The sequence below is a fragment of the Drosophila miranda genome, chromosome 4, assembly GCF_003369915.1.
Source record: "Drosophila miranda strain MSH22 chromosome 4, D.miranda_PacBio2.1, whole genome shotgun sequence".
NCBI lineage: Eukaryota > Metazoa > Arthropoda > Insecta > Diptera > Drosophilidae > Drosophila > Drosophila miranda.
Window position 1 is genome coordinate 24,760,913 of NC_046677.1, and position 27,938 is coordinate 24,788,850.

Sequence of the window (27,938 nt, forward strand, 5' to 3'; positions counted from 1 at the left end):
TAAAGCGAATAAATAAAATATTTAAAACCAATATTTCAAACAGCACTGTTTTCGATTAGCACCGCCACACGAGTGATGCTCAGACAATTGGCCAATTTCAACCATCGAAAACAAAATTATCGATATTTTCATCGGCAGCTTGCCATCTCTATATAATAAAATAAAAAAATTTCTTAAATAAAATGGATGCAAATGCAACGATTACAGGCGATGTGGATAAAACGAAGGTAAGAAGGTATCTTCAATGGCAATGGCATCCGTCTTGTAATTTGACTATTATTTCAGATACCGCCTCTTAACCAAAAACGGATACTGGCGTTTGTCAACCACTTCCTAATCAGCACCTGCACCTTTCTCAATGAGTTTGCTTTGGGCTGTGAAACGAAGTTTGTTGAAATGGAGAGGCAATTACAAAAGACGGAGGCTTCTTTGGTAATTTTGGAAGCAAAGCTGGCATCCATTCCCACCGACAGCGAAATTATCGGTGACACAAACAGTCCAGCAAAACCCCTGCCAGCCACTACCGAGATTGATGAAGCCCCAACGCCTGCCGTCGAAGAACCGCCTGTTCCTGAGCCCGAGCTGGAGCCGGAAACTGAGCAGGAGCCCGAGCTGGCGGGGGTGCGGACCTGCGAGGATATTCGTTATAGGAAATTCTTCAAAATGCTACATTTTGGAGTGCCGGCACAGGCTGTCAAGCAGAAAATGAAATCCGAAGGCTTGGATTCACAGCTCCTGGAGTGCGTATGAATAGCCTTGTTAGCTTATATTGATTCGAATCATTTTCAATCCGCTATATTTCAGTACACCCGATCGAATTCTGGAAGATGGTGTCCGTGAGTAGACAGAGAACTGAAGAACCAGCAGCACAGGACGCTTTGTGATATAGCAATTATTGCTACATTTGTAAATTAAAAATTTTTCTAAAGCTTACGTCTACAATTTAATTTGTTTTATTTGCCGCCACATAAGCGCGGTGCAGAAAACAACTTAAAACACTTCGATATAGAAAACGTATGGGTGGGTGCCTAGAACTGGATCATCTGTCCCTTGCGCTTCTTGTCACCACCCAACTCGAAGTGCTTGCAACGCTTCAGAGGAGTCTGCTTGCGGTACTTGCACTCAGTGCATTCCATACGCAGCACAATCTTCTTGGTGGTCTTAGCCTGCAAATGAGAAAAAAACACGTTAGCAATGGAAACGCTCGAGTTGCAACTATTTAAAATTGTTTGGAGCTACAGGTGGGGCGGTTATGGTCAAATTCAGGACGACATAACGCTGCCTTTAAGGCCGCACTCGGTGCAGCCACCACATTTTTATTTGGCACCATATGTCCCACCAAATAGCCGAATGCTCCATGAGCGCAGCGATTTAGGTCTACTGGAAGTGCGAATGTCGATGAACAACAGATAAAGTGTAAAGAGAGAGACCCACGAAAATGAATTACATTGATTAATATTGTCTGGAGTTGCAGGTGGGGCGGTTATGGTCATATTAAGGACGACATAACGCTGCCTTTAAGGCCGCACTCGGTGCAACCACCACATTTTGCTTTGGCACCATATGTCCCACCAAAAAGCCGAATGCTCCATGAGCGCAGCGATTTAGGTCTACTGGAAGTGCAAACTAATTTCGATTTTCTATTAGAGAAGCGAGTCTCACCTTCTTCCTGAAGATGGGCTTGGTCTGGCCACCGAAACCCTGCTGTTTCCTGTCGTAACGCCTTCGGCCCTGAGCACCCTTGCGCTCCTTGGACTTCTTGTACTGCGTCACTTTGTGCAGCTTGTGGACCTTGCACTTTTTGCAGAAGGTGCGGCGTTGTTTTGGTACATTCACCTGGTGAGGGGGACACAGAACATAGCATATTAGATTTCCGGCAATGCAAGCAAAGCAAACACAAATTTTTCAAAATCAAATAGAACGCACTCAACGCACAACACAAAACACAATATTACCCACAAAGGGTAATAAATGTTGCACTTTGCAAGAATTCAATACTTCTACATGGTTTCAACAATAATTAACGCGGATGTTTGGCGATTTTTTAAAGCCAATTTAAACACATACCATCTTGACATATACGAAGTTCCAAAAGAAGGAATTAGAGGTGGAGAACTATCGATGGCACTACTATCGCGCTACTAAACTATCGATGGTTCAATGTTTCGATAGTGGGCGATAGTGGTTGATAGTATGGTTTACCCATCAGCAAAGAAAATTTGTGTGGGTGGGAAATATGTGACAATTTCATTGATAATACCATTGGCATATGGACTTTATCGTCAAGTCGAAAATCTTTCACCACAGTTAAAAACTGAAGTAGGGGAAAATATGAAAAATGCTTTATTGGAGTCGATCAAAAAACGCCTATCTACATATGAGCAACGGACTGTAACTAGGATGGCCATGATATTATGATCCGCGCTTCAAGAAAGATGGATTTCAGCTAAACTCAAATGCTGAACAAGCTTCAGTCTTTCTTGAAAATGAATTGGTCAATTTGGATAATAATGATGAAAACCCTGTTAACTTGGATGTTGAAGCAAACACTACAACAGAGGACTAATTTTTTGATTTTTTGGACCAACGATCCATTAGTAAGAAAAGGACTGTGCGATCGGATGCGATCATAATCAAAAGGCAGTATCTGGAGAGAGACCTTGCCCCCCAAGAAATGGATCCTCTCTTATGGATTAAGGTAATAATAATATATAAAATATTCGACACTTAATATTAAGATTTTATAATAATTACACCAAAACAAACTAAAATCATTGATATTTAAATATTTATGCATCCCAGCTACTTCTGTGGAGTCGGAAAGGGTTTTTCGCAAGGCAGGGCAATTGTCTCTGATAGACGAACAAGGCTCAAGGAAGAAAATGTAAACGTTCTGCTGTTTTTCAATAAAAATCTTTGGTTACAATAGAAAACATACAACAGAATCCAAGATATACAAAAATTTAAATATATATTCATAATTCAAATATATGAACAATGTACAGAGTTTTTTAACTTTTATTATTTTTAGCTTCTAGTTGGACCGCATATTGCATTTAGAATTGTAATAATGCTTTTAGCATCGAATCAACCGTCTTTTCACACTTTTAAAAACACTCATTTGTATTACGACTATCGACCACTATCGATCGTACTATCGACCAATATCGATGGTTTGGAAAATACTATCGTTCACTATCGATGGCGCCTACTATCGATAGCTCTCCACCGCTAGAAGGAATCAGTCACTGTGACCGCGGACTTATCGATAAAATATACGTCACAAATTTCAAAATATACCGCAAATATACTGGCGAATTATTTGTATTCAAGTTGCATCACATTACTCGTTTTGGATATTCCGTGGAATATAACTAGCTACCTAAGACCTGAGGGTCTAAACTGATAGTTTTATCCGATTATAATATCAATTTCCTACAAGACTGGTTATCTTTAAGTTCTCAACTTTATTGGTTTGTTTATGAAATAAGGTTTAAGCAAAACCGGTCAACAAAAATGTCCACTCAATTAATTTCCATACATGGTAACTACGCTACAGTTGCTACATATTAACTACATATTTATGTAATTTCAAAGGCGACAACTGAAGGGGAAATGTGTGATAACCTCCGTTATCCACTTTTTGACATCCCTTTTTTTCCGAAATTTTTGAAAAAATTGAGATTTTGAAGGCAGTCAGGAATCCGATTCTGATCACGAATTAGTATTCGATGTGGCCTGGGACATGGCTCTAAGTGGCATTTCTACACGGTTTCTACATTGGTGCATTGGACAAGAGGGTGAGTCCATAACACGTCTTAAAATATACTGACAAATACTAGAAAATACTATGAAAAGTATAAAAATTGCGAGGTGTGTGAGCTAGACGTGGTGGCAAGAAAATAAGAAAATCCGATAAGGTATACGGTCCGACCCTCAGAAGTATACCGAAATATACCGTCTCTTTTGAAATACATATACCGTAAATATACTGACGAATTCAAATTATATTTTACATATTCAAATTTTGATCTTCCGTCGAATATTACTAGCTACATTAAACATTTAGCCATGCCCACATAATTAAATACGATTAGTGAATCTATTTCCTACTTGATTGGCCTATTCTAAATACTTGCTTGTATTGGATTTCTATATACCTTTGAAAATGAAATTTAATAGATTGATCATAGAAGGAATCAGTGTTGGATGGGTGGTTCATGAACGAACGAAAAAAGAACCATTCACTATTGTGAGCGCACAACATTCAACATTTCTTAAGCAATTTTCGATACTATCGACCAAAACAGTCGATGGTCGGTTTATTTTGCAAGCATCGATAGTATCGATAGTACCATCATCAAGTTGTTTACTTTTTTTTGAATTGTTTTTTACTTTAAACAGTATGGAACAATCAAATGAAAGCGAAAAGGTCGATGCCAACTGCATGTATTGCCAGCTAAGGATCGACGATGACAACTACCTGCAGTGCGAGCATTGCGATGAACTGGTGCACATCAAGTGTCTGCACACGAGTACTCCTGGTGATTTTTTGGGTGATATTTTCTTTGACTTCACATGTGCAACGTGCGCGGAGGAGCAGCTGAAACAGAAAGGAGAGCCCTATACACACAATGATGTGAAAGAGCAGTGTGTGCGTCAGAAGATGCCCTGGCTGATGGTGCTGACACTGACCCTTTACAATCTGTCGCACAAACAGAAGGGTCTGGGTCATCATGGGTTCTTCCACTGGAGCACACACATCATCAGTTTTGTGGAACGCAACTGGAACTACATATTCGGCCCGAATGCGTGAGTGGTGGAGTGGAGTAATCAAGTTCATGACAAGGAGACTAGACTCTTAACAAACCTTCTTCTAGTCGCCGTCGCAAGAAGTGGACTGGCTCCGTCTCGGGTACTCTCTCACACAATAGCCCAAAATACTTCATTTCGGCCATGGAACAGTTCAATGAGACAGGCTGGTGGAAGCTGGCCAAATCAAACCAAACACCCAGAAGCACGAAACGAGAATGTGAGTTTAGATTTTGAATTTCTTTCGGTTTGGAATACATGTTTCCATCTACATTTATGCAGATGAGAAAACGCTGGAACAACGCGTGGCGATGCGATTTGACAAACCTTCCCTTGCCGGTTATGAAAATAGTGATAGTGAGGTGGATGTGATTGATCATAGTGCACCCATCGTCGAAGAGAATGTAAAGATTCCTGCTGTAGCCGAGGTTTCTACACCTTGCAGCGAAGGCTGTGCCCGTACTATGTAAGGCTTGAACCAACAACATAGGTACAGATCGTCATGTGTAACGAAACTCTTCCACTTTTAGTCCTTATATGGGACGACAACCCAGGCAGCCACCACCTCCTGTGGCCACTGTAATCCCAGAGGAACCACCGCTTCCTCCCACCATACCAGTGCCTCAGGCGCGTGTGTCCATGACAGTAAAGGAGGAAGAGGAGGTTAAATCACCCCAGCCACTCAGCAGTGTGCAGGCCAGCCTTATGGACTTTTTAGCCGAGAGCTTTGGTGGCGACGAACTCGGCATGTTCAGCAGCTTACCCGTCATAATGCCACCACCCCTGATTGGAGCGGGAAAAACAGATTTCTTTATGACGGAAGCATTGCTGGAGTCTCCCTCGCCCAGTGGTGGTCTATTCGACATGGACACAAACTTTGGCATTCCGGACACCAGCGAAGAAATGAAGCACGGACCCAACATCAAAGAGGAGATGGCAGAGACGACGGCCGCGGATTTACCAGCAGATGAGGCCAGCGCAGAGAGCGAGGAAGATCAAACCGAAGACCAAAAAGAAATCGCGTTGGAGGAGATGGAAGCTACCTCTAGCCATCAGCCGCGAATAGTGGAAATCACCAATTATCAGCCCCGCGAACAAAGCCAGAAAATCAAGCAGGAACCCATGGAAGAGGAAATGGAAGAGATCTCCGAAGAGGCATTGCAAACTAAAGCCCCACTGATAGGGCACTGCAAGCCGAGCGGTTTCATCCGACAGCCGCGCCGTAATTGGCCCTGGCTGCAGGAGAGACCCCAAGAGGCGGATGATGTGGTCATACCCAGCGAGAATCTAACCCTGATGAGCGTTTACGAGGAGCAGAAGGTGTATCAGCGGCTGCACAAGATCTTCTCGCTGGAGCAGCAGTGCCAATTGAGCATCCCAGCCTTTGTGCGTCGCCTGTATCGCAAGCTGTGCCTGCGCAAATGGAAGCGAGAGCACAACAGGCTCATCTTCAACCTGGACGAGCACATTGATCCCACGGCCAGGGCACGGCGTCAGATGCATGGCGAACAGCAGGCACAAATTCTGGATCGCTATCAGCTGCTGGCCCACTCCCAACAGAATCCCAAGAGCTCGTTCTATGCTCGCATTACGGGCTCCACTCAGTATGAAATGTTCGAATCGCCGTACTCGCAGCGGGTCTTGCATCCCTTCATCTTTCGCAGCGAGACGATGGGCCCGCCTTGGCTGAAGCTTATGTGCGAGCTGCAGCATCGCGTGAATCGCTGCCATCCCACCCGATCGCCCATAGACTTTTGCTACGTGAGGCCGCAGCATATACCGGCGGTGAATGCCCTGCTTCAGAGTGCCTTCTGGCCGAACATTGATGGTTAGATTGCAGATCAGATTTAATGGTCAATCAAAAAAATGCTCTAATTGTTTCATTTGTCTTGCAGTAAGCGAATGCCTCAGCTATCCGGACTACAGTGTGGTGGCCCTCTACAAGAAGTTGGTCATTGGCTGTGGCTTCCTCGTCCCCGACGTGGGCTACAACGAGGCGTACATCTCGTTCATGGCCGTGCGTCCGAATTGGCAGCGCAGTGGCATAGCCAGTTTCATGCTCTACCATCTCATACAGACCTGCATGTCCAAGGATATCACACTGCATGTGTCCGCCAGCAATTCGGCGGTGATGTTGTACCAGAAGTTTGGCTTCAAGATTGAGGAAATCATCGTAGACTTCTATGACAAGTATTTGCCAATGGACTCAAAGCAAAGCAGGAACGCCTTGTTCCTTCGTTTGCTGAGATGATGGAGAAATAAAGAGTCAGCGAAGTTAAAATGGAAATGGTGGGATCCCTGGAAACAGATCCTTATGTCGCTCGCTTTATTGGATAGTTTTATCATAATTTTATTTTCACACGAAAATTGAAAGAGAATCTTAGGCGAATATTTTCTCCTCCCTGCGCTTCTTGGTGACTACGGTGCCGGGCTTGTGCTGTGCCTCCGGATGATTTGTCAGTTCGGGTGGGCATGTGGACACCGGACTGGCCGTGACGCACTGCTTGAGGTCGTAGAAGAGACCGCTGTCGTCCTTGGTGACAAAGGAGATGGCACAACCAGTCTTGCCAGCGCGACCCGTACGACCGATACGATGTGTATAGTCCTCGATGGACTTGGCCATGTCGTAGTTGATAACCAGGGAGACGTCCTTGATGTCGATACCACGACCAGCCACATCGGTGGCCACCAGTATGTCCTTGGCGCCCGACTTGAGGGCCGCCAAAGCGTACTCTCGCTGCTCCTGGCCCTTGCCGCCGTGAAGTGTGCACGAATTGTAGCCGAGCTTCTCCAGGCCCTTGGCCAGCACATCGGCGCCCTTCTTCTGGTTGACGAAAATAATGACTGGCGGATCGATCTTGCGCGACAGGATCTCCATGAGTTTCTTGCGCTTGTCGTTCTCGCCCATCATGTACACGATCTGTTCTGTGCGCTCCGTTGGCTTGCCCATGGAACCAATGTACACGGTGGATGGGCGTCGCAGATAGGATCGGGCCAGACGCTCCACCGCCGGCGGCATCGTTGCCGTGAACATCACGGTTTGGCGGTACTTCTTCTTCGTGTAGAAGTTCTCCATAAGTTTGTTCTCATCCTCGGCCTCTTCGGTGTCCGGTTTGAGATTGGTCACGGGCATGTACTCGAGGATCTTCTGGACATCGGGTTCGAAGCCCATGTCAATCATACGATCTGCCTCGTCGAGGACAATGTATGTGCATTGATTCAGCACTAGGTAGCGATTCTCCAGCACATCTATGAGACGACCCGGTGTGGCGATGACAATCTCACAGCCCAGACGCAGGCGGAAGCCCTGCTCCTCACGGGACAAACCGCCCACCACGACCACAGTACGTATGCCCAGGGGCTGGCCGAACTTGATCGTCTCCTCCTCAATCTGTTGGGCCAACTCACGGGTGGGTGCCATGATGATGGCATACGGGCCCTGATCCACATCCTCCAGACGCTCAATCTTGGGCAAAGACTGAATCCATGAGAGCAGGGGAATCAGGAAGGCCAACGTCTTTCCCGAACCCGTCTCGGCCACGCCAATAATGTCACGATTCTGCAGGCCAATGGGTATGGCCTGGCGCTGAATGGGCGTGGGCTCCTTGTAGCCGACCTTATCGATAATGTCGATGATCTCCGGCGGGAAGCCGGACTCGTTCCAGCTCCGTATGGGATTGGGTATCCTGCCACCCTTGATGGTTATATTGTAATCCTCACGGAAGATGCGCCAATCGCGCTCAGTCATCTCGTCGTTGTCCTTCTCGGACCAGTGGCGATCGTCCCACTTTTGCTTCTCCTCCTTCCGTTTCATCTTCTTCAAGCGCACCTTCTCCTGCTCCTTCTCGGCCTCTGTGCGACGCTTCTCCAGCAGGTCCCCATAGAATTGGCTCTGGGTGCGCTTCTGTTCTTTGATGTCGATGCCGGCTACGTTGCCGCGACCAAAGAACTGCACATGGTGACGCTCCTTGTACAGATTATTGTAATCAATGGATGTGTCCTCGCCAGCATCCCAGTCGAAGACGAATTTGCGATCGTTGAGACGCCTCACTCGTCGCTTCTTCTTCACGATACCCAAATATCGCTCCCGAATGGCCTCCAGCTCCTTTTCCTTGTCCTTGTGGGTGAGATCTTCGGCCCGTTTGTTATCCCGATCCCTATCACCACCGCGATCGCCTCCTCCACCGCCATCGCCGCCATGATTACCGCCGTTATTATTATTACTACCACCACCACCCCTGTCGCCTCTGGTGCCACGCTCACGTCTCTCTGGCCTCGAGGGAGGCGGCGGCATTGGCGCCGATGGAGGTGCCGTTGCTGGGGCGGTGGCTATGGACATGTTTATTTCTCTGGGAGCTGCCATTTGCTCTCGGGCTGCATCTTGAGCGGCGCGTAGACGCTCCACCTCCTCCTGGCGACGCTTGATGGCCTCTGCGGCACGCTGCTCCTTGGTGAGGAAGACCGGCTTGGCACGTGCCTCCTCCTCGCGCTTCTTTTTGTCCAGTAACTCTTCCAGGGAGAGCGGTTCCTTCTTTAGCTTGTGTTCTTGCTTCTCATCTGGCATTTCCTCATCCTCTTTACCATCAGGTTTTCCGGAACTGGCGCTCGAATCCAGTTTGACTCTCTTTTCCGGTTCTCCCGTGCGCCCTCCTCCTGGACCACCGCGTTCACGTAAACGCTCTGGGCCATTGTTATCCCTGGGCCTCTGGCGATCTGGTGACCGACGTCTGATGCGATCCTCACTGTAAAAGAAGCTTATTAGTATGTATCATTAATGAATTAAGGCAATTAAAACTTACCGGGAACGAGAACGGCGCTGGCGTCTGTCCCTCTCCCTATCGTTTGGCCTCTCTCCACGTTGCGGCTCCCTTTCCCGTGGTCGTTCTCTCTCACGCTCCCTATCCCTTTGGCCAACTCCCTGTTGCTGACGCTCGTCCCTGAAGCGTTCCCGCGACCGCGAGCGACGCTTTTTATCATTTACCATGTTAAATTCGTGAAATTCAACTTTTTTGACCCGAACAGCTGAGGCGCCACTCGATAGTTTTGAATGGAATGATTTAAAAAATCGATACTATGGATAGTATCGGGCCAAATTAATCATCGTAAGGCGCTACTACTTACAATAAGTATGATCAGCCCAAGGCAAAAGATCCGTCTCACCCCACCCCCTCCCATGGAAGGGGTGATGGGAGTTGGGTGCTGCCCTCCGTTCCAATTAGAGTTCACCTGGCCAACTCCCATCACCAGGAATCGTCTTCATCTTCTCTGAAAATTTACAAAATTTTGAGAAGCGACAGATACTTAGCTCGATAGTATCAAAAACATCGATACTCTCCCTTCGCAGCAAAGTTAGCAACGCCTAATGTCATAAGGCCGTGATCTCGTATCGATTGCTCCTGCAGCCCTGCTTGCACATATCGAAGCACGCATACAGTAAACAAAGGCGATTGCACACAAAGATAGAAATTATTATTGGTTTGCTAGCAATTTTATCGTGTTTTCCGTTCTGGAGCTACGCGCTACTCAACCTTCGGCCGTGATGAGCAGCAACACGGATCAGGAAACGGCTCCCATTGCCGCGCCGCGCAACGGCAGCGCTGGCAGTGTGTTCCGAAGCTTCGGTTCCCTTTTCGGTGGTAACAACTCGGACACCACTCGCCCGCAAACGCCGCAATCTGGCGATGGCTATGTGGAGTTTGGGATGCAGAATCCGGAACGGAGTGGCCGGACACTGGGCACCTTTGCTGGGGTCTTCAGTCCGGTGGCCCTGTCGATGTTTAGCGCATTGGTGTTTATACGTGTTGGTACGTGCTGTTTTCTTGGTGACGTCATGGACCGACAGACACTTGTTGTCTCGGTCCATTGAACTTTTGATTCTATATCTGTGGCTGACTTTCTCTCTCTGTGTGTAATCGAATTAGGCTACATTGTCGGCAATGCGGGCTTGTACATAACTCTGCTGCAGTTCCTCATAGCCTATGGGATACTTCTGTTTACGGTGGCGTCTGTCTGCGCCATCTCTACCAATGGAGCGATTGAAGGTGGAGGCGTCTACTGTGAGTCATATAAATGTTCTTCTATAGTAGATTTTATATCTAATGATAAACCTTTTCCAGTCATGATCAGTCGCACTCTGGGCGTAGAATTTGGTGGTTCCATTGGCACCCTGTTCTTCTTTGCGAATGTCGTCGGCTCGGCAATGGCCATCACTGGCTGCACCGAGGCCATCATGGATAACTTTGGCCCGGGCGGACACTTTGTCAGTGACGGTGCCACCCTGCCCGACGGCGATTGGTGGCGCTTCCTCACCAGCAGCATCATCAACACCTGCCAGCTTCTGGTCTGCCTAGTGGGTGCCGCACTCTTTGCCAAAACGTCAGTGCTTATTTTGGGTACGGTGACTATTTCCCTGCTTGCTACGTATATCAGTTTCCTGTCTCTGAGCGGTACCAATGACACGGTAAGTGTTTTTCCAGCACATCCCCCTCCCCTTCGACCATCACTCATTGACCCAAAGCCCTGTCAGGCTTATCAATCCCGGAGTATACGCTATGCCGATATCTAGGCTATCTATGGCTCATGTGGCTCATTTATTTAAAATTTTATTTTAAGGCATACTCGTAGCAGAAATCCCAAGTGTGATAAAGAGTAGCGCCTCGATTGTTTCTGTGTGTTTCTGGCAGATTTGTATTATATTTCACAGCAGAAACACATTGAAATCTAGTATGATTCATCAAGTAGTTCTCCACAAATGTATGAAAAAGCTCCTGGAGTATACATATAAATTTACATATGCATAGGAACTCAGGTCCTTAGAATTGATGTATGCATTCTTGGAGAACTCTAGCTTCTTGGGAACTCTTTTTCTGCTTATATTATGGCGATAAATACTGAAAAACACCACAGATGAAGCATTATTTTGCGGTGCGAGGCTGTCAAAGGTCGTGTCAAGCCCCCAAAAAGATCTGTACCCCGGGGTAGTTACCCAAAAAGAAACCCAAACGTTTAAGGAACATGTACCTTTTCTTATAGATATGTATGTTATAGCGATCCAACGATTAATAGATCATAGAAAAACACTCCATTCCGTTTATTCAAGAACAGAGCACATTTTCACCAAAAGATATATCTACCCTAACATAAATCGAAAGGAATCCAGTCTTTTGTTGCATTCCCTCGGCTTTTATCTTCCCAGTCTATTATTTTTCTGTAAATACACATAATTCCCCACATTAAAACATCGTTAGAAGCAACAATATACCGACTTGTCCGCATGTTTCCTCGTTTCTCGTTTTCTGGCCAGCTTTTATCTTTCCGGTCAGTTTTTGTGGGTTTTGCTGTATTAAACAATTCCCCTTTCAAATGCATATCTAAAAACCCACAGAACTACGATAAGACCCAAGGGTTTAGGCAAAGTGAAATGACGATTCTTGTGAGTCAGAGAGTGATGATGAGCGGGACTGATTACAAATGTATTATATATATATACATATATATAAATGTGCATACATGTGTAGAACATATAGTATTAATTAGCTGATTTTTGCGATAACCTAGATAGTTTTTTGTTTTTGCTGATTGCAGATACCGGTGCCCTTGCAAAATACATATTATAATGAAACTTCATCGCACTTCCTACCGTATACGGGTCTGAGTGCTAACACACTGAGCGATAATCTGGGAGAGCAATATGGCCACGATTATACATCGAACAACAAGATGGTGGACTTCGCCACCACCTTCGGTGTGCTGTTCTCCGGCGTGACGGGCATCATGGCTGGTGCGAACATGTCTGGGGAGCTGAAGAATCCCGCCAAGAGCATTCCCTGGGGCACACTATCGGCGGTGGCATTTACCTTCGTCTCGTACATCATCCTCTCGTTCCTGATGAGCTGCACCACACCGGGCGTGACGATGCGGAATAACTACCTCTTCCTGATGCCCGTCAATGTCTGGCCACCATTCACGGCTATTGGCATACTGACGGCCACCTTTTCGACGGGACTGAGCAACCTGATTGGATCTAGCCGAATTCTGGAGGCCCTGTCCAAGGATCAGGTGTTTGGCTCGCTGCTGAACTTTGTGCTGCATGGAACGTGGAAGGGAAATCCGATTGCCGCCGTTGCTGTCAGTTGGGTAATGGTGGAGTGCATCCTGCTGATTGGCTCCTTCAACATCATCGCGCAGATCAACTCGGTGCTGTTCATGCTCTCGTATCTGGCCACCAATCTTGCCTGCTTGGGCATTGAGCTGACGGGTGCCCCAAACTTCCGGCCTCTGTTCAAGTACTTCACCTGGCACACGTGTCTTGTAGGTCTGCTGGGCACACTCATCATGATGTTTGTGATCAATCCGATCTATGCCTCCTCCTGCATCATTCTGTGCCTGATTTTGGTCATTGCTTTGCATCTCTTTTCACCGGCCACTCAGGCAGCACAGTGGGGGTCCATCTCTCAGGCCTTGATGTTCCATCAGGTGCGCAAGTATCTGCTCATGCTGGATCCGCGCAAGGATCATGTCAAGTTCTGGCGTCCGCAAATACTTCTCCTGGTTTCCTCGCCACGTTCCTGCTGCCCTTTGGTCGATTTTGTCAACGATCTCAAGAAGAGCGGCCTCTACATCATTGGCCATGTGAAAGTGGGTGACTTTAAGAGCGTCGAGGATGTGGAGGAGAATCAGCAGTGGTGGTCATTCCTAGATCACATGCGCGTCAAGGCCTTCACAGAGGTCACGCTGAGCCGCAGCATTCGCGAGGGCGTGCAGCATTTGATTCGTTTGTCGGGAATTGGTGCAATGAAACCAAATACGATTATTCTGGGCTTCTATGATAACGAAGCACCTAAAGATTTCTTCCAAAAGTAAGTGAAAATAATGCTGAAATGAGAGTTGATTATCAATTTTTGGTTTTTTCATTCTCACAGCGGTTCCTCCCCCTATAAAACGGATGACTTTAACAGCGGCGATATACAGAACTTTCCCATACGACGCGATGGTGATCCAAAGCATTTCCAGGTGCAGGAATACGTCCAGATCCTGTGCGATACGCTGCGCATGAAGAAGAATCTGTGCCTGTGCAGGAACTTTCAGCGTTTGGATAAGAACTTTATAGCCATGTGAGGGCGACACGCCATATTATTTATCGGAATTTTATGGAATTTTATCTGTTCTGTTTCATATTCTGCAGAAGCAAGCATGTTAAGTACATTGATGTGTGGCCCATAAATATATTCAATCCGACATCTGGTGATCCCTTTGATATGGTCTCTCTGTTCATGATGCAGCTGGCCGTGATAATGCTGGCCAAATGGAAGCATCTTAGAGTGAGAATCTTTTTGTGCGAGACAAATGAAGAGCGCACTGTGGGGTAGGTCCATTGATAAATCCCAAATAGAATTTTCCTAACATTTTTTCCGATTTCCCTTAGCACCTTTGACACCCAGGCCCCTCAAATGGAAATCTTCTCCAAGATGAAGCTGCAACAGTCCCTCAAAGAACTCCGAATCACAGCTGATATTATAGAGATTGAGGAATGGAGTAGGGACTCGGATTTCATACGTCATGCCCGAACCCTCAAACAGTACACCGGTCAGGCGGATAATGCCCTGCTGGAGGATGACGATGGCGATGAGACAATGAATCGCTCGCTCCTGTATATGCAGAGGGCAAATCAAATTATACGCGATCGTTCGGATCAGACGGCGCTATCGTTCATCTATCTGGCAGCGCCACCAAAGCTCTCGGCAACAGATTTTGCGGAACGCAGTGCCAGCTATGTGGAGCTGCTGACGGAGCTGACGGCCGATTTGCCGCCCACAATTCTGGTGCATGGCGTCAGTACGGTGACCTCAACAACGCTCTAGGCTCTCTGGGCTCTTGGCGAATACCAAGCATTTCCATAAGTGATAAACAAAGCAACCGGAATGAACCAATTTAGACGACACGCCGGCTGCCGTTCTCTTGTCCCTCCCGACCCCCCCTCCCAACTGTCCTTGGATCTGTCTCTGGGCAGTCACTGTCGCTGATATGCGGCTGGCGATTTATCACTTATTGTGTGTGTCCTATGTGGGCTTGAAGCTTTAGCAGCAATCGTATAACATAGTGTATTCGCTCATCTAGCACCCTGGCACACATGAGACATCACACACACAGATCAGAATCAAAATCAATCATCATATCAGCCAACTATATATAATTTTATGACAAGACGTATCATGTTTTAACCTGCATTCATCCACCTCCTAATCGAACCCCACCCCGATATTAACATTTTTGTGATTCAAGAGTTATATACTATCTAATACAAATACTAATTCTACTTCTACTACTACATGACAAATAGATACGCGAAAGGCAAAAAAAAAAAGTATTAGAGAGCCACAGCCGCGAGATTGTGGCTATAATCATAAAGATTTCATTATGCACCTAGTGATAACTACTAAATGGGGAAGGGAATGAAAGGGTGCTCACAGTTCGTTTGGGACTTTGATGGATTGTTATTTTAGATAAATGTATTTGGGTGCGTGTGTGTGCTACTTTTTGAAAGCGTTTACCTGTGAGACTACCCACACCTTTCCCTTCCCCGCTTTACAAAACTATTATCGATCATAGCGTTCAATGTATTCAGTTCTTTCCAATAATCTAAATAAAATATTAGCTATATTTATTTATGTACATAATTGAGTGATCGTTATTTTTGGTGATATTTTTTCCGTCTGCCACAGTTGTATGCGGGCTATAAAGCTGATGCACTGTTCGTAGTTTTGCAGTGGGATCCAAGGGATCTTTGGCTCTGAGTTAATGCTAATTCAAACAGAAAACATTTTAGAAATCGAAACAATTTAGTTGTACTTATAGGAGTATTTAATATTCACTTATCTGCTATACTATTCAGATTCAAAAATATATTTATTAACGAGGCGTGGGCTGCTTTCCAAAGATTATTTATTGGGACCCCCGAACCAACGAAACCCTCGATTATCGCAGATCTGTTTGACTCCACAGTAAAGCTGTTCCATTCTATTCCAAGACACTCCATGGCTTTTGGCATAGGTGGAATTTTCGCGGGAAATGAACATATTTCTATAATAAATTTTGCATATTTGATCAAATCGTGTCGAAATAGGTATTTATTCTATTTTCCCAACACGATTTCTGTAAGACATATAAGCACTTCCGTTGCATATAGTCCAATTTGATCTCCACATATTTTGAGTGGAGTGTTTTTTCTTGTTTTCATCAATGGAACGGAGTTTGCAACGATATTTGGAACATGCTTACTTCCAGCTCGCACTCTCTTATCACTGCATCCATTAACACTTTCCGTTCGGAGAAGGCAGTTCTTATCCGCTTTGAACTTTGTTTGTGCATCGTTTACCGCTACCATTAAATGGTTATTAAGATATGGGATAGGATCTGGGTCGTCGCGTGTAAAATGGGACACTGATTCCCCAGCAGCAGGAGCCACGCAACAGCAGTCGAGGCAATAGAGTCATAAATGTCACCACGATGCGCTCTCGATCCTGTTGTTGCACTATTTATGTGATGACAATTTATGATACTCATCAAGGAAGGTCGGCGGGGCACACCCCTGCACTGATTACCTGCACACACACACGCACACGCACAGCCCTTCAAGGATCAAGGATCTGTTTGTGTTAGCCCGTGATACCGCTCGAGTGTCAATAAATTCTCATAAACGAACGCAATTGCCTGACACTTTCCAGGGGCGCTATCGGGAGGCAGCCTAACGGACAAGTTTTTTTTGTTGGTTATACCTAGGGGCCGAGGGTCTAAGGGTTACCCCCAGGAGTCGGGGGTAGGACTGGACCTAAGTTATGGCATGAGTTTTGTTGAAATTGTCGCCTGCTTTGAGCCAAGAAAATTACCATACAAATGTACCTTTCTCTATACGAGTACCACTCCACTCCCAAAGAGCACTCCACTCTTTAAATCCCAGTCCCGACATGCAGTCTGGATGCACATCTGGGTGACCACAACAAAATTTACTTGGAAACAAACAAATAGTCGAATATAATAATTCATAATTCCAGATTATTACATGGTAATTTGGCTCAGAAATCTATGGAATGGGTTCTCCATGAGGTAATACAATGGAAAAAAAGCAGGCACAGATCGATTCCATTGTCTTGGGATTCTATAACAAAGAAGGATCAACAACTTCCCATGGAATTCCTCTTGACTTTGGAACCTCACCTCTAATCGTATTTTCGCAATTTAGCGCCAACATCTAATCCGCAAAACGAAAACGATTAATCTGAGAAGAGAAGAACAGCAAACCAGATGAAACACGCAACCAACAGACGGACCAGAGGATTATCATCAGGTGACCTATTGTTGGCCCAAGAATAGACTTTGAGATAGAGAGAGAGAGAGAGGTTTCCCACTTTCAACCAGAACCGCCCACCATTTACTACTAGCTATTGTTGCTATTTTGACAGCCGAAAAGAAGAGCATGCCTCTCAGGTAGTCCACGCAAAATGCTAATAGGAAATGCCAGGATCATCTGGATCTTCATGGGCGTTGACGATCTTTAGACTATCCGCGAACCTTTCTCCCGAATATTGCAGCATAATGCTTGAGCTGGGATTGGGATCGGGAACCGGGATCTGCTACTAAGCTGCGGTCGCGTGGCACTCTTGACAAAGTCAATCGATCAGATCCATCAGCGATCATCATCATGGTCAGTGGCCAGCGTTAAGATCAAACGTCGGATCCTTTTGTCGGCATAGCTCCCCCACACCCTCGGCTTTGTTCTTGACAATTTGTGTGAAATATCTGGGTCCGTGCACTGGTCCATCATTTGTACAATTTAGCCATGCCTGGCGCTTCTCTTCAGCCAGTGTTTGCCCAATTGTTTTGGCCGTTTTCTATAGAAATTCAGCGAACTGTTTGAATTGATTTTCCTCTTTTGATGGGTGGAGTGCATCTGTGGCTCTGAGGTAATTAACCTTTCGCTGCGGCCACTTGAAAGTGGGCTTGAGCCGGACTGACTCGAGGTCTGATTACGGTGTGGAAAGTAGAGCGATTTAAATGGTAAATGTGGTAAGAGTAGAGTACCTTTTGAGTACCGGCTATACACTCTGCGATCTAAAGGCCTTAGTAGTTGTTGCTCATTAAAAAATATGGGTTTGGAAAATAATCATGACTGAATATATCTAAAAGACTTAATTCAAACACAAAACATTTCAGAGATCGATACAATTTTCCACACAAATTGGGTATCGATCTAGCCCCTCTGTTGGTTCTTTATAACCCACCCTATGTGGTGGTTCTCTTAAGAGAATTACACTGGTTGATGATCTTGGTTCCTTAGTTAATCGTAGAAAAATGCTGGCTGTATTTTTTGTACACAACATGATCAAGGTTTGAGCCGCATAAGCTTCAGGATTTCTATTAGATCCTCTAGAAAATATATACCGTTGTTCCTTTTTCTTTCTAGATCGACTAATTCCTTAAATGAACCGCTTAGGATCTTGTGCTCGGACTATAATTCTATCTACCATATTATTTCCACCACTAATTCCCTTCCTCTTCTTAAATTACTCATAATCACATACCTTTCTTGTAATTAGCAATTGTATTTGTATGTTGAACGCATTCTTAGTTCTTTTAGTTCGGCTTAGGTCTAATTTTCCTCGAATATTAGTCTATTAGGCGGTTCGTCAGGCGGCAGATCCCCTTGACCGGTTGAGTGGGAGGAGGTTTGCGTTCTTGCCTTGTGATCCCCGCGTACTAATGCTATGATGAAATGAAATGAAATGAAAGAGTTCTCTGAGTACTTTTCTGATGTGAAATTTGTTTTAAAATGTCTCCAAAAGTGTCAGTCCCCTCGGGTTGCGCATTCTGCAGAACAGACTTTGTGGCAGACTCGAAAACTTCTTGACACCTACCCGCAAACTCCTTTCATGTGAAAAAATCACCTCGAGGCCTCCAGCGAAAGCCCCAGCCAGTCAGCCACTTGCAAGATATTTACGTTTGACCCAATAATAAAAGTACAATCGACTAAAATCGAAAGTTGCAAACCGCACATCGCACATCGAAATTCTTTTTCTTTGTTCTGCTGGAAAGCCAAAACGGAACGACCACTTACTAGACCACAGACATGCAATGGAGCTGGAGATATGGATGTGGATATATATATATACATATATATATATATATAGGGTGGAGTGGCAGCAGACCGAGCCGATCGATGCGAAAATTATGGAAATAATTCCCACATTGGGAGCCATGCTCTGCTCTGCTCTGATCTCACTGTCTGCTGCTGTACATTTTGCGCTGGCATTTTGACCTTGGCAACAATTGTTTGGACTATAAAACGTCAATTTCAGTTTACAAAAGAGAGGTATGATTACCGGACGGTAGCCAAATGACAGGTCAAACAAAGCAGCGGCAAAGGCCACTCGAGGAGTGTCCATCTAGACCTGATCCGATCCGATCGGAGGTAGACGAGGGGCAATTAAACGTTTTTGACCGCAAGCCAATTTGGGGCACGGGCTCTCGCTCTGGCTCTGGGACTGATCTGCTTTCTGCCGATTGCTTACAGGTAAAAGAGGATCAGGCCAGGAGAGCGAATCAGGTAGCAGGAGGTTTACCTGAACCAGAACCTAAGCCAATCATAAAAGGGCAGCGGATCCAGCGACTCTGCCCAGCTATATAAAGATGTATGACTAGCCCAGTCTGTTCAGTTATCCTTCGGCCTTCAACATGTTGACCAACAACGATCTGATCGAGCAGTTCTACTACCCAAGCGAATCCCAGACGGATTTGGATTCCCATGTCCAAGTTCAAGGCATGGATGCCTTTCAGCAGTTGGAGCAGTTCATGTACCAACAGGAGCTCTGTGGCAGCGGCGACAGTCTCTCGGATGAGACCAACAGTTGTTCCATGGAGCAGCTATACTATGACACCCCTGCTGTCCTGGGACTAGAGCACATGCTCTCTGTCCAGGCCGAGGAGCACCAGCATCAGCAGAATCAAGCGAATTCTTTGGGCAAATGCCAGCAAAGGAGTTCCAATTACTGGACCAAGCAGCAGCATCAGCAACACGGAAGCAAGCTGTCCACTTCCATCTCCTCATCATTGTCCTCCTCATCATCATCATCTTCATCGTCTCCTGTGTGCAGTGGGGCTGTCCTTAAGAAGCGTCGCTTGGCGGCCAATGCTCGGGAACGCCGTCGGATGAATAGCCTGAATGATGCCTTCGACAAACTGCGGGATGTGGTTCCATCTCTGGGACACGATCGACGACTCTCCAAATACGAGACGCTACAAATGGCCCAGGCATATATCGGGGATCTGGTCACGCTGCTCTCAAGAGACTATTGAACTTTCTTCACGGGAAGTCCTTCTACGGATGGAATGGAATGGGATGGGATGGTGTTGTAGCAACAATTTGAACCTAGTGTAAACTTATAAAGGCTGTTAGTTTTAAGGATCGTTTACTATTTTTATTTTAGTTGTAATTTTAGAGCGCTGGCTAATAAAAAATTAATAATTGAAAATTGAAACGACTTTGAAGGTACAGTTTTTAAAGGAGTTTGGATTTTTCGAAATTTGAATGGTCATGTGCTCCAAAAATGTGTCGAAAATTCAAAGATTCCTTATAATAAAAACTACGTACAAATTTCAAGTAAATCTCTCTATTATATAAAATTTATTTGGATCTTCATTGTCACCGCACAGTGGGGCCTCAGTCAAAAAGAGGTGCCAAAGTCTAATAGATAATATTCCAGAGCTTTCAATAATTGATCAATTAATTTTCAAAAATAATCTGAATTTTAGTTAAGGAGATATGATCTTTCAGGTGGAATAAACTGTAGACTACATAACGAATAGGTCTGTTTTTTGTATCTTTTATTAGATATATTCATTTTGATCAACACAAAAAAATACTGGTCCCTTGCCTATACAGTGCCAAAGAAAAACTTATCTTCCAAACCATTTAATTTTTGGCTTGTTTTTCAACTTTGACTTGACTTAACAAAAATATGCCCTACATTTACCCGAGATTTTGTTTGTATGTGTTCTTTGAATATTCTTTCAAAAGCGCATTCTGCAATTCGGAGCGGATCGGCTCCTATCAAGATTTAAATGCCATATTCTTGCACGAAAAACGGGCAGATATAAAATCCCTTATAAAATCATATTTTGACCGTTCTTCTAGACATCGTAGCATCGTGTTCATGTGCAGACAACCTTTTGGAAGATTGCTTTTTCAAGTTCAGTTCATTTTATGAAGATATCTTCGTTCAGATGTTACTAATTTACCAAGGGGTGCTTCAGAATTTTAAACTCTTTAAAAAATGTTCACCAATCCCGTGTGCCTGTACTCCACCGATCTCCTAGTCGAAAAGATGGAATGAACTACAGGCGCTGTTGTCATCGCAAAAGAAGAATAACAAACAATAAGTTTAAAACATGGCACAGGCCACAATTAATTACTAACTTGATAACATGTTATTTTGAAATTAAATATAACTTATTATGAAAACAAGAACATTATTAATCATTAAATCGTAATAGTGGAGTGCAGTGTAGTCTTTTTTAAAATTATGTATGTATATTATTTTTATAAAAATAATCCTTGGTCAATCTGTGGGAGAAATAGGATAAATACTGGTTGTATTTTTGGATAGGGTACCTCGGTTCCTCATCCGATTGTTTTGATTTTAGCTTTTACATTTGATTTACCCTCAGATCGGCATGGGGAAAACCTATAGTCTTTATATTGACACATCCGTTGCGATCGCATCGGTCTTGCAACATTTGTTAACATCCGCCACACTTTATCCTCTATTCTATCAAATCACCGACAGACAACCCGTCTCTCAAGGAGCGTATCCTAGTTATTCCTGAGAGCTCTCAGGCGGCACGGCTTAGTAGCGGAGTGTGCCACACCCACTAAACTAACCATACGAAAAGGTCAAAACATCACTTACCAGCACACGATTAATGAGTTCCGACTTCCGACACGACAGAAGATAGAGCGAGAGAGGGGCCGGACCTCCAAACAGAAGTGATTAAGGGCCGCAAACGTCAACAGGTAAACAGTGATCCTTAAACAGGACCCTAGCGCTGCCTTAGATCCTTTGGCAGGATACCGACCAAATATCAATTGACTTAAACATAGTCATTTGTAAATGCTATGCGAACTATGGGAACTGTTTGTGTTTCCCCTCATTAAGCCATCGCGCTATAAACTCTAAAACAATAAAAAACGGAACAAAAGGATACAAAGATATAGTTTCAATTTTCGAATATCACATTGACTTTTGTATTTATACAACTAAATACTCAACATTTACTTAAACTATAACTATAATAGCTATAACTAGGTTCGTAATTCTAAGGTCCAAAAGGAACTCTTCTATGTATATGGAATGCTCTTCACTAATGTTTTGAGATTAAAAAATTTAGTTTAGAGCTTATGTACAGAAACTTTCCGTAAAAATCATGCATATTTCTTTAAGTTTTTAATTAAAGTTAGAACCTAAGTTTAAAGATCATATATAATACCTTTTTAATGAGTTTAGATTCTCGCTTTAGGATCTAGTTTGAGGTTCATAGTTTAAAATGGGCTATACAAATTTGTTTCAGTCTTTGCGGGTATTATGAAATAATTGATTGGAATTTCCAAATTTGATGATCGCTAATCAAGAATCTATGTTCTTGACAAGAAAGTAAAGAAGTATTGGGTATCAGTCCAAAAGAGATTCGATTGTACTCAAAGAAGGTATTAAATAAGTAAATACTTTAAGTTTCTAGTATTCAAAGTCTAACGTCATCATGAATTAGACATCAGTCGTTTTTCGATATTTATTAAAGGATTCTGTCGCAACTCGATTAAACATCAAAAACCTATCTGAAAAGTTGTAATCTGTCAAATCTTCAGTCGTAGTTCTTAAAGGTCAAAAATGTATCAATTAAAAACCAAAAAGGGAGCCTTAGAAAAATATATTTAAACCTTTAGTTTGGATATTTTTCGATCACATCGACAAAAAATAATAAAAAAAAACTTTAAATATGAAATTGACTAAAAGTAACGCTTGAACATTGATCCAAAGTCAGTCAAAAGGGTTCTGAAGTAAGTAAAGTCGGGTACTGCAAACTGTAGTGCGTTTATGGGTCCTTGCACCGTTTCCAGTGAATATTTAGGTAAAGAAATCAAACTTTATTGCAATTTCTTTTAACGATATCAATTTTTTTTTACTTTTGTTTTTGTGTGTTGATTTTCATGATCAAACATTAATGTGAAATATATATGCATATACCATTATGAATATTATTACGATAAACATTTAGTGAAGAGCATAGCATACACAACTGTGGCTTTGACCCAAAGTTAAGAATTCAGTATTGTTTTTTGACTAATTATACAACTATTTACAGTGTACTTAGGGGGGACTTAAGAACTAAGAAGCAATGGCGCATTTAACTAAATTGATAGCAAACGATATAAATACATATATAGAAGCTAAGGCAACGCTCTAAACTTAAAGGTTAATTGTAAAAGATGTGTGTGGTCTTAAAAGTCTTTGCATATGGGTTTCGTTATGTCTGAAAGTCTCCCGGAAAAGAGGTCCACTGATGAGAATGATGGGGTGGTGACTCAGATCCAGATCAGCTTATTTTGCACATAATTAAATCACTCAATGGAGCTCCTCCCATATCATTTTTATTTAAACTTTAACGAGAAATCTATCAAGTATTGCAGATTAAAATTGCTTTCAATAGGTCGATAGGTCCAAAGAGACGTGGAAGAAATCTTAAATCTTAAGAGTAAAATGTTGTTTCACAGTTTCTTAAACACTTTTATATGGTTGAATTGCAATAATTTAAAATCTGTATAACCGTCTTATCAATTAGCAAACGATCAATCGTCTTAATATATATATGTATATAGACACACGATATATATTGGGTTTATATTGGCCGCCCTCCCGGGCTTAGGGATTTACGTCGGTGTTAAACTAAATCGAGCTGAGATAAGTGAGAGAGGACTACGAACTAAAACCTATTCTGGGCAAAGACGAAGGCGAAGCAGAAGGCGGCACAGCGGTCGCACGTGCTTTCTTTTGTCTGTTGTCTGTGTGTTGTGTAGTTATATAATACGTAACGTAATTACATCCAAGCTTTACCACGCATGCGCCCACGTCCACGCATCTGACCACCGATGCTGCCGCCGCCTCCAGGCCCACCACCGCCACCGCGTGCATAGAACGGTCGTGGCCCAGGTCCGGGTCCACCATCGTAAGGTCCAGGCGGCCGCTGATAGGGTGCTCTTGGATACGGTCCCTGGTTCGACCAGCCGCGACCTCGTCCACGGCCACGCTGCTGCATGTTGTCCGGACTGTTCATGGATGGCCCGAAACGCTGATACGGAAAGGGAGCTCCATACGGCGGTTGCGGCGGCGGCGGTGCTCCCGCTCCTATATGCATTTGATTCCATGGTTGCTGCTGCTGCTGGCCAAGCGGTGAATGCTGCTGCTGCTGGTCCTGCTCCCCGGACATATCCTGCATTGGCTGGCCCAGAAAACTGTTGTTCGACTCCCAGGGATTCATGAAATCTGTGGGGGTTTCCAAAAGTACAGGACGCGATGGCGTCAAACCACCATTGGCATCCGCATCAGCCTCCTCCAGTTCCTCCTTGGGTTCTAAATGGAGAAAATTGGCGAAAAGTTAAACAAATTTCTTAAAAATATAGAAAGCAAAGTAAACCCGACTACCTCGCAGCGACTCATCGATATCATCGTCCGACATGTCCATATCTATGACCATATCTGCAGGATCATAGCGTGTACCGCCATCTAAACGATCGGATTCCGATGAAGAGCCTGCAAGATAATTTGCATTATGGATTGGAAATTTCCAGAAGACGTTTCCAACTACTTACTCGCATTGGATTTGTGCGGAGAGCTGGTCTTGGTCTTGGCATAGCTATTGCCAGGCGGAGCCATGAAGCCCTCATCAGCAGAGCCTGGCACAATGCGATAGTCCACATCCCCACCAAAACCACCGAAATCCTAAAAATATGACATTTATGACAGGAAATTCTATGATCTATGCGCCAGTGATTCGACTACCTTATCTGCACCGCCAGGGGAACCAGTGAGGGATATAAGATTCCTATGATCTATATCTACCAGCTGGCGTGTCTTGTCCTGGCTGAGACCCAGCTTTGCCCCGAAAGTAAAGGCCGGCGGCAGCTGGAGCGTGCGATGATCCACATCCTCGGAGCCCAGTTCTGCGGAATTATTGTGCAAATGCTCGCTGTACTCTGGCGGGGCGACACTGGCCTTGCGCTCGAAATGGGGCGGTGATTGCGGCGTGGACTGCGGATTATAGGCGGAGGAACTGGCACCGCTGCTATTTAAACTGGTGTCCAGCGGCGTCCACGACATGCTCATGTTCCAGGTGCTGTTGAAGTCATCTCCTCCATTTCCGCCGCCGCCGCCGCCAGTCGAGCCAATGGATGGCGGCAATGGGGGTGGAGGCATTGGAGCGGGTGTATATTGTGCATCCTGACCGCCGCCACTATTTCCCCCATAGCCATGATGCGAGGGCAGCGGAGGCACATACTGTTCCTGGTTGTTGGAACCAAAAATCGCAGACGGTGCCAATGGACTGTCAAACTGCGAATGATTGGGATTGTATTCCCCGCCACCACCAGACCCGCCGCCGCCCCCACCTACTCCTCCACCCAGGCCAGGTATGGAGCTGTTGTTGCCACCGCCACCACTGCCGCTGCTGTTGTTGTTGCTGTAGCTGGAGAGGGGCTCTGGTTTGTAGAAATTGGCGCTCGGCGCATAGGCCTCATCATCCGAACGCGAGCCAATTACCTCGATGGCGCTTCCCAGATCCTTCGAGTCCCGCTTGAAGTCATTGATGTCGAAAGGGAGCTTGCCGCTGTCCAAATAGCTGGAGAAACCATTCAATCCGCCGCTGAACATGTTCTAAAATTGGAAATAAATAAAATCCTCCCATCTGCTCAGTTCCTTTCGGTTTCCTTACCATTCCCAATGGCGGACTTGTCTCGTCGGGCAGCTGGAGATCTGCATCACGCTCGGGCGATGGCGCATTTATGTCCGGCGATGGTATGGGACTTTGCAGCGTGGGTATGGTCTCATCCAGCTTCCTTTTCACAATCTTTATGCGTGTGCCGAAACTTTTATAGGCCTAAGATGAGTGACAGAAAAATGCTACAGAGAGAGAGATCGATCAGCATTATTATAGGGACTTACACTGGCCACCACTTTGACCTCTCTGCCTTGATGCTCGTAAAACTTTTTAGCCGCCTCCACGCTGGCAAGCACTGCCTTGCGGCTCTTGATTTCGTTTTGCAAATTCTTGTTGTAGGCATTTATGAAGGCCACACAGCGTTCCACTTCCTTTTCAATGTCCCCCGAGTGGCTCTTGTCCTTGAGCTGCTGCTTGATGGTCTCGATCTCTAGATGCGGTGGCTTCGGCAGCTTCTTCATGCTCTTGTCGGTGGCCTCCGCCAGTTCCACGCACTCGCGCACCTGGGCAATGAGTGTGGCATTCTGGAACTCGTCGCTGGCATCAATTTGCGATTTCTTTGGCGGTGTAATGTTGAGCAGACCGCTGAGATCACTCAGATATTCCTCATTGTAGATTTCACGCTGTTCCCAGATCTTAAAGATGCGCAATATCTTATCCTTGACACGTTCATCTCTGCCAAGAGAAGAGAATTTAGTATCGAGTGACTTTTAAGGGGGATTTCTGATGACTTACCGCACCATTGTGGTGGCTCTTTGGAGGGCTGTGGCCCAGCATTCCACGAATTCGTATCGCTTCCGCTTGCTATACTGTATGACATCGTTGGCCAGATAGAAGAGCACCAATCGATGATCCACACGCACTAAAAGCACAACAGATTAAGTTCTGACTCCGGCATTAAATATGCGCACTGCGGTCGCGCCTTACCTCTTTTGAAAACGTTGAGCCAGGACTGGATGATCTTCTTATGGTTGAGGCGGTGCTGCAGGCACCAATTCGACATCTGCTGTATGCCCTCCTGTGTGTCCTTCAGCGCCTCTAGGCGCGTCTCAAAGAGCTCATCGTCAAAGGGTTCGTTTGCGCTCAATTGGGCCATATTACTTGCTCTGGCACTCAGCACATTACACTGTAACACGATATATGGGGGTGGATGGTGGTGGAAAATCACGATAATACAATTGTTTACAACGTTTCGTTCACGAGGGGGTCTGGTATGTCCAGACCAGGCAGCAGGAAGCAGGCGCAGCGCAGCGGCTACTTTTCAGCGTTGTATTCTTCACTCCACACGCGCACTTTTTTTCACCCCACAATTTTCTTCGCCCACGCGTATTTACCGCACCTTTGCGCTTAAACGTTAATCACCGCATTGCCGCCGAACATTTTCTCACCGATTGTCGCTTGTGCTGGTAGAAAACTACACGTTTTATTGGTTAAAATTCAAACAAATTTTATGGAAAAAGCAACATAAAAATTTAGCTATCTTCGTAGGGATGATAAATATTTTGATAATACATCGATACATATTTTTTGTCGTACTGGACTGGCAACATATATAGGGTAATATTCTATCGGTAGTTTTGTGCGATAGGAGGAACTTATCGGCATTAAAAATAACAATCAATTCAAAATATAATATTAGACGTGTTCCGTGGGCTATTTATAGTGGTTTGGAGCACAAAAACGATTTTGAATAAATTGTTTGCATGTGTTCATACAGAAAAGTAAGTTTTAAGCGTGGGCGCCAGATTACAATTTGAATTGCTTTGCACAACAATCGATATATCGAAAAAAACGCTGGCAGAATACATAAGCATGTGTGAGGCGTCAAAATCCGCATATCCTCCCATTATTGTCAGCTTTCAACAAAAAATGGGGGTTTTTACATTAGTATATTTAGGGACTTACCAAATATTTTGAAACTCATACACTCACACTGGTTGCTCTCTCCTGGAACGCAAAAATGAGCCAATATTGTACATGGGCTATAAATAGGGGTATGGACAACTGGCAAAAACAACCAAGGAAAATGGCAAGGCTCGTACGAGCCTCACCTCATCGATCTTGTCTTCCAGGAATCTTTTGGGATT

At 44.8% G+C, this 27,938-nt stretch overlaps 7 protein-coding genes across 10 annotated transcripts; 4 read left to right on the plus strand and 3 right to left on the minus strand.

The window, feature by feature from the left end:
- The first annotated feature begins 58 nt into the window (after positions 1–58).
- LOC108162700 (WASH complex subunit 3) lies at positions 59–981 on the plus strand. Its single transcript, XM_017297554.2, has 3 exons — positions 59–227; positions 286–740; positions 805–981. The coding sequence occupies exons 1-3, from the start codon at positions 183–185 to the stop codon at positions 842–844; spliced, it is 540 nt and encodes a 179-aa protein (XP_017153043.1). The 5' UTR covers positions 59–182; the 3' UTR covers positions 845–981.
- Positions 938–2,159, minus strand: LOC108162701 (60S ribosomal protein L44). Its single transcript, XM_017297555.2, has 3 exons — positions 2,068–2,159; positions 1,663–1,836; positions 938–1,166 (listed from the first exon to the last, which is right to left on the minus strand). Exons 1-3 carry the CDS (start codon positions 2,068–2,070, stop codon positions 1,029–1,031), a joined length of 315 nt encoding a protein of 104 aa, XP_017153044.1. The 5' UTR covers positions 2,071–2,159; the 3' UTR covers positions 938–1,028.
- A 2,180-nt stretch (positions 2,160–4,339) lies between these two features.
- On the plus strand, positions 4,340–7,099 carry LOC108162484 (cysteine-rich protein 2-binding protein). The gene is made up of 5 exons (XM_017297234.2): positions 4,340–4,812; positions 4,881–5,032; positions 5,095–5,278; positions 5,343–6,640; positions 6,708–7,099. The coding sequence occupies exons 1-5, from the start codon at positions 4,406–4,408 to the stop codon at positions 7,061–7,063; spliced, it is 2,397 nt and encodes a 798-aa protein (XP_017152723.1). The 5' UTR covers positions 4,340–4,405; the 3' UTR covers positions 7,064–7,099.
- On the minus strand, positions 7,088–9,865 carry LOC108162483 (probable ATP-dependent RNA helicase DDX23). Its single transcript, XM_017297233.2, has 2 exons — positions 9,612–9,865; positions 7,088–9,554 (listed from the first exon to the last, which is right to left on the minus strand). Exons 1-2 carry the CDS (start codon positions 9,794–9,796, stop codon positions 7,193–7,195), a joined length of 2,547 nt encoding a protein of 848 aa, XP_017152722.1. The 5' UTR covers positions 9,797–9,865; the 3' UTR covers positions 7,088–7,192.
- A 357-nt stretch (positions 9,866–10,222) lies between these two features.
- LOC108162482 (solute carrier family 12 member 9) lies at positions 10,223–15,481 on the plus strand. Its single transcript, XM_017297232.2, has 7 exons — positions 10,223–10,616; positions 10,734–10,868; positions 10,929–11,272; positions 12,397–13,670; positions 13,734–13,925; positions 13,997–14,176; positions 14,237–15,481. Exons 1-7 carry the CDS (start codon positions 10,352–10,354, stop codon positions 14,670–14,672), a joined length of 2,826 nt encoding a protein of 941 aa, XP_017152721.1. The 5' UTR covers positions 10,223–10,351; the 3' UTR covers positions 14,673–15,481.
- Positions 15,482–19,492: 4,011 nt separating this feature from the next.
- On the plus strand, positions 19,493–20,336 carry LOC108161372 (basic helix-loop-helix transcription factor amos). The gene has a single exon (XM_017295619.2). It carries the CDS (start codon positions 19,540–19,542, stop codon positions 20,158–20,160), a length of 621 nt encoding a protein of 206 aa, XP_017151108.1. The 5' UTR covers positions 19,493–19,539; the 3' UTR covers positions 20,161–20,336.
- Positions 20,337–21,409: 1,073 nt separating this feature from the next.
- On the minus strand, positions 21,410–27,354 carry LOC108163359. 4 transcript variants are annotated; one of them, XM_017298603.2, is made up of 11 exons: positions 27,240–27,353; positions 26,779–26,977; positions 26,587–26,713; positions 26,076–26,526; positions 25,846–26,010; positions 24,918–25,787; positions 24,728–24,857; positions 24,561–24,668; positions 23,973–24,488; positions 21,774–22,036; positions 21,410–21,427 (listed from the first exon to the last, which is right to left on the minus strand). In XM_017298603.2, the coding sequence occupies exons 2-10, from the start codon at positions 26,945–26,947 to the stop codon at positions 21,987–21,989; spliced, it is 2,586 nt and encodes an 861-aa protein (XP_017154092.1). In that variant the 5' UTR covers positions 26,948–26,977; positions 27,240–27,353; the 3' UTR covers positions 21,410–21,427; positions 21,774–21,986. The 4 variants fall into 4 exon arrangements, with proteins under 4 accessions (XP_017154092.1, XP_033248981.1, XP_033248980.1 ...); XM_033393090.1 differs by having other exon boundaries at positions 23,960–24,488; positions 26,779–27,354; XM_033393089.1 differs by lacking the exon at positions 21,410–21,427 and having other exon boundaries at positions 21,767–22,036; positions 26,779–27,354.
- Between the last annotated feature and the right edge of the window lie 584 nt (positions 27,355–27,938).

What these genes read in the sequence shown, in the direction of transcription:
- LOC108162483 (XM_017297233.2), bottom strand. Translation starts at nt 9,796, where the DNA reads ATGGTAAATGATAAAAAGCGTCGCTCGCGGTCGCGGGAACGCTTCAGG. An exon ending in CAGCGCCGTTCTCGTTCCCG is followed by an intron (nt 9,555 to 9,611) that starts GTAAGTTTTAAT and finishes CTTCTTTTACAG; the next exon opens with TGAGGATCGCATCAGACGTC.
- LOC108162701 (XM_017297555.2), bottom strand. An exon ending in AGCCCATCTTCAGGAAGAAG is followed by an intron (nt 1,167 to 1,662) that starts GTGAGACTCGCT and finishes TCTCATTTGCAG; the next exon opens with GCTAAGACCACCAAGAAGAT.
- LOC108162482 (XM_017297232.2), top strand. Translation starts at nt 10,352, where the DNA reads ATGAGCAGCAACACGGATCAGGAAACGGCTCCCATTGCCGCGCCGCGC. An exon ending in TGAGCGGTACCAATGACACG is followed by an intron (nt 11,273 to 12,396) that starts GTAAGTGTTTTT and finishes TGCTGATTGCAG; the next exon opens with ATACCGGTGCCCTTGCAAAA. An exon ending in GATAAGAACTTTATAGCCAT is followed by an intron (nt 13,926 to 13,996) that starts GTGAGGGCGACA and finishes CATATTCTGCAG; the next exon opens with AAGCAAGCATGTTAAGTACA.
- LOC108162700 (XM_017297554.2), top strand. Translation starts at nt 183, where the DNA reads ATGGATGCAAATGCAACGATTACAGGCGATGTGGATAAAACGAAG. An exon ending in GCGATGTGGATAAAACGAAG is followed by an intron (nt 228 to 285) that starts GTAAGAAGGTAT and finishes CTATTATTTCAG; the next exon opens with ATACCGCCTCTTAACCAAAA. An exon ending in TTGGATTCACAGCTCCTGGA is followed by an intron (nt 741 to 804) that starts GTGCGTATGAAT and finishes GCTATATTTCAG; the next exon opens with TACACCCGATCGAATTCTGG.
- LOC108161372 (XM_017295619.2), top strand. Translation starts at nt 19,540, where the DNA reads ATGTTGACCAACAACGATCTGATCGAGCAGTTCTACTACCCAAGCGAA.
- LOC108163359 (XM_017298603.2), bottom strand. Translation starts at nt 26,947, where the DNA reads ATGGCCCAATTGAGCGCAAACGAACCCTTTGACGATGAGCTCTTTGAG. An exon ending in CCCCTGGCGGTGCAGATAAG is followed by an intron (nt 24,858 to 24,917) that starts GTAGTCGAATCA and finishes TCATATTTTTAG; the next exon opens with GATTTCGGTGGTTTTGGTGG. An exon ending in TATCGATGAGTCGCTGCGAG is followed by an intron (nt 24,489 to 24,560) that starts GTAGTCGGGTTT and finishes TTCTCCATTTAG; the next exon opens with AACCCAAGGAGGAACTGGAG.
- LOC108162484 (XM_017297234.2), top strand. Translation starts at nt 4,406, where the DNA reads ATGGAACAATCAAATGAAAGCGAAAAGGTCGATGCCAACTGCATGTAT. An exon ending in TACATATTCGGCCCGAATGC is followed by an intron (nt 4,813 to 4,880) that starts GTGAGTGGTGGA and finishes ACCTTCTTCTAG; the next exon opens with TCGCCGTCGCAAGAAGTGGA. An exon ending in CTTCTGGCCGAACATTGATG is followed by an intron (nt 6,641 to 6,707) that starts GTTAGATTGCAG and finishes TTTGTCTTGCAG; the next exon opens with TAAGCGAATGCCTCAGCTAT.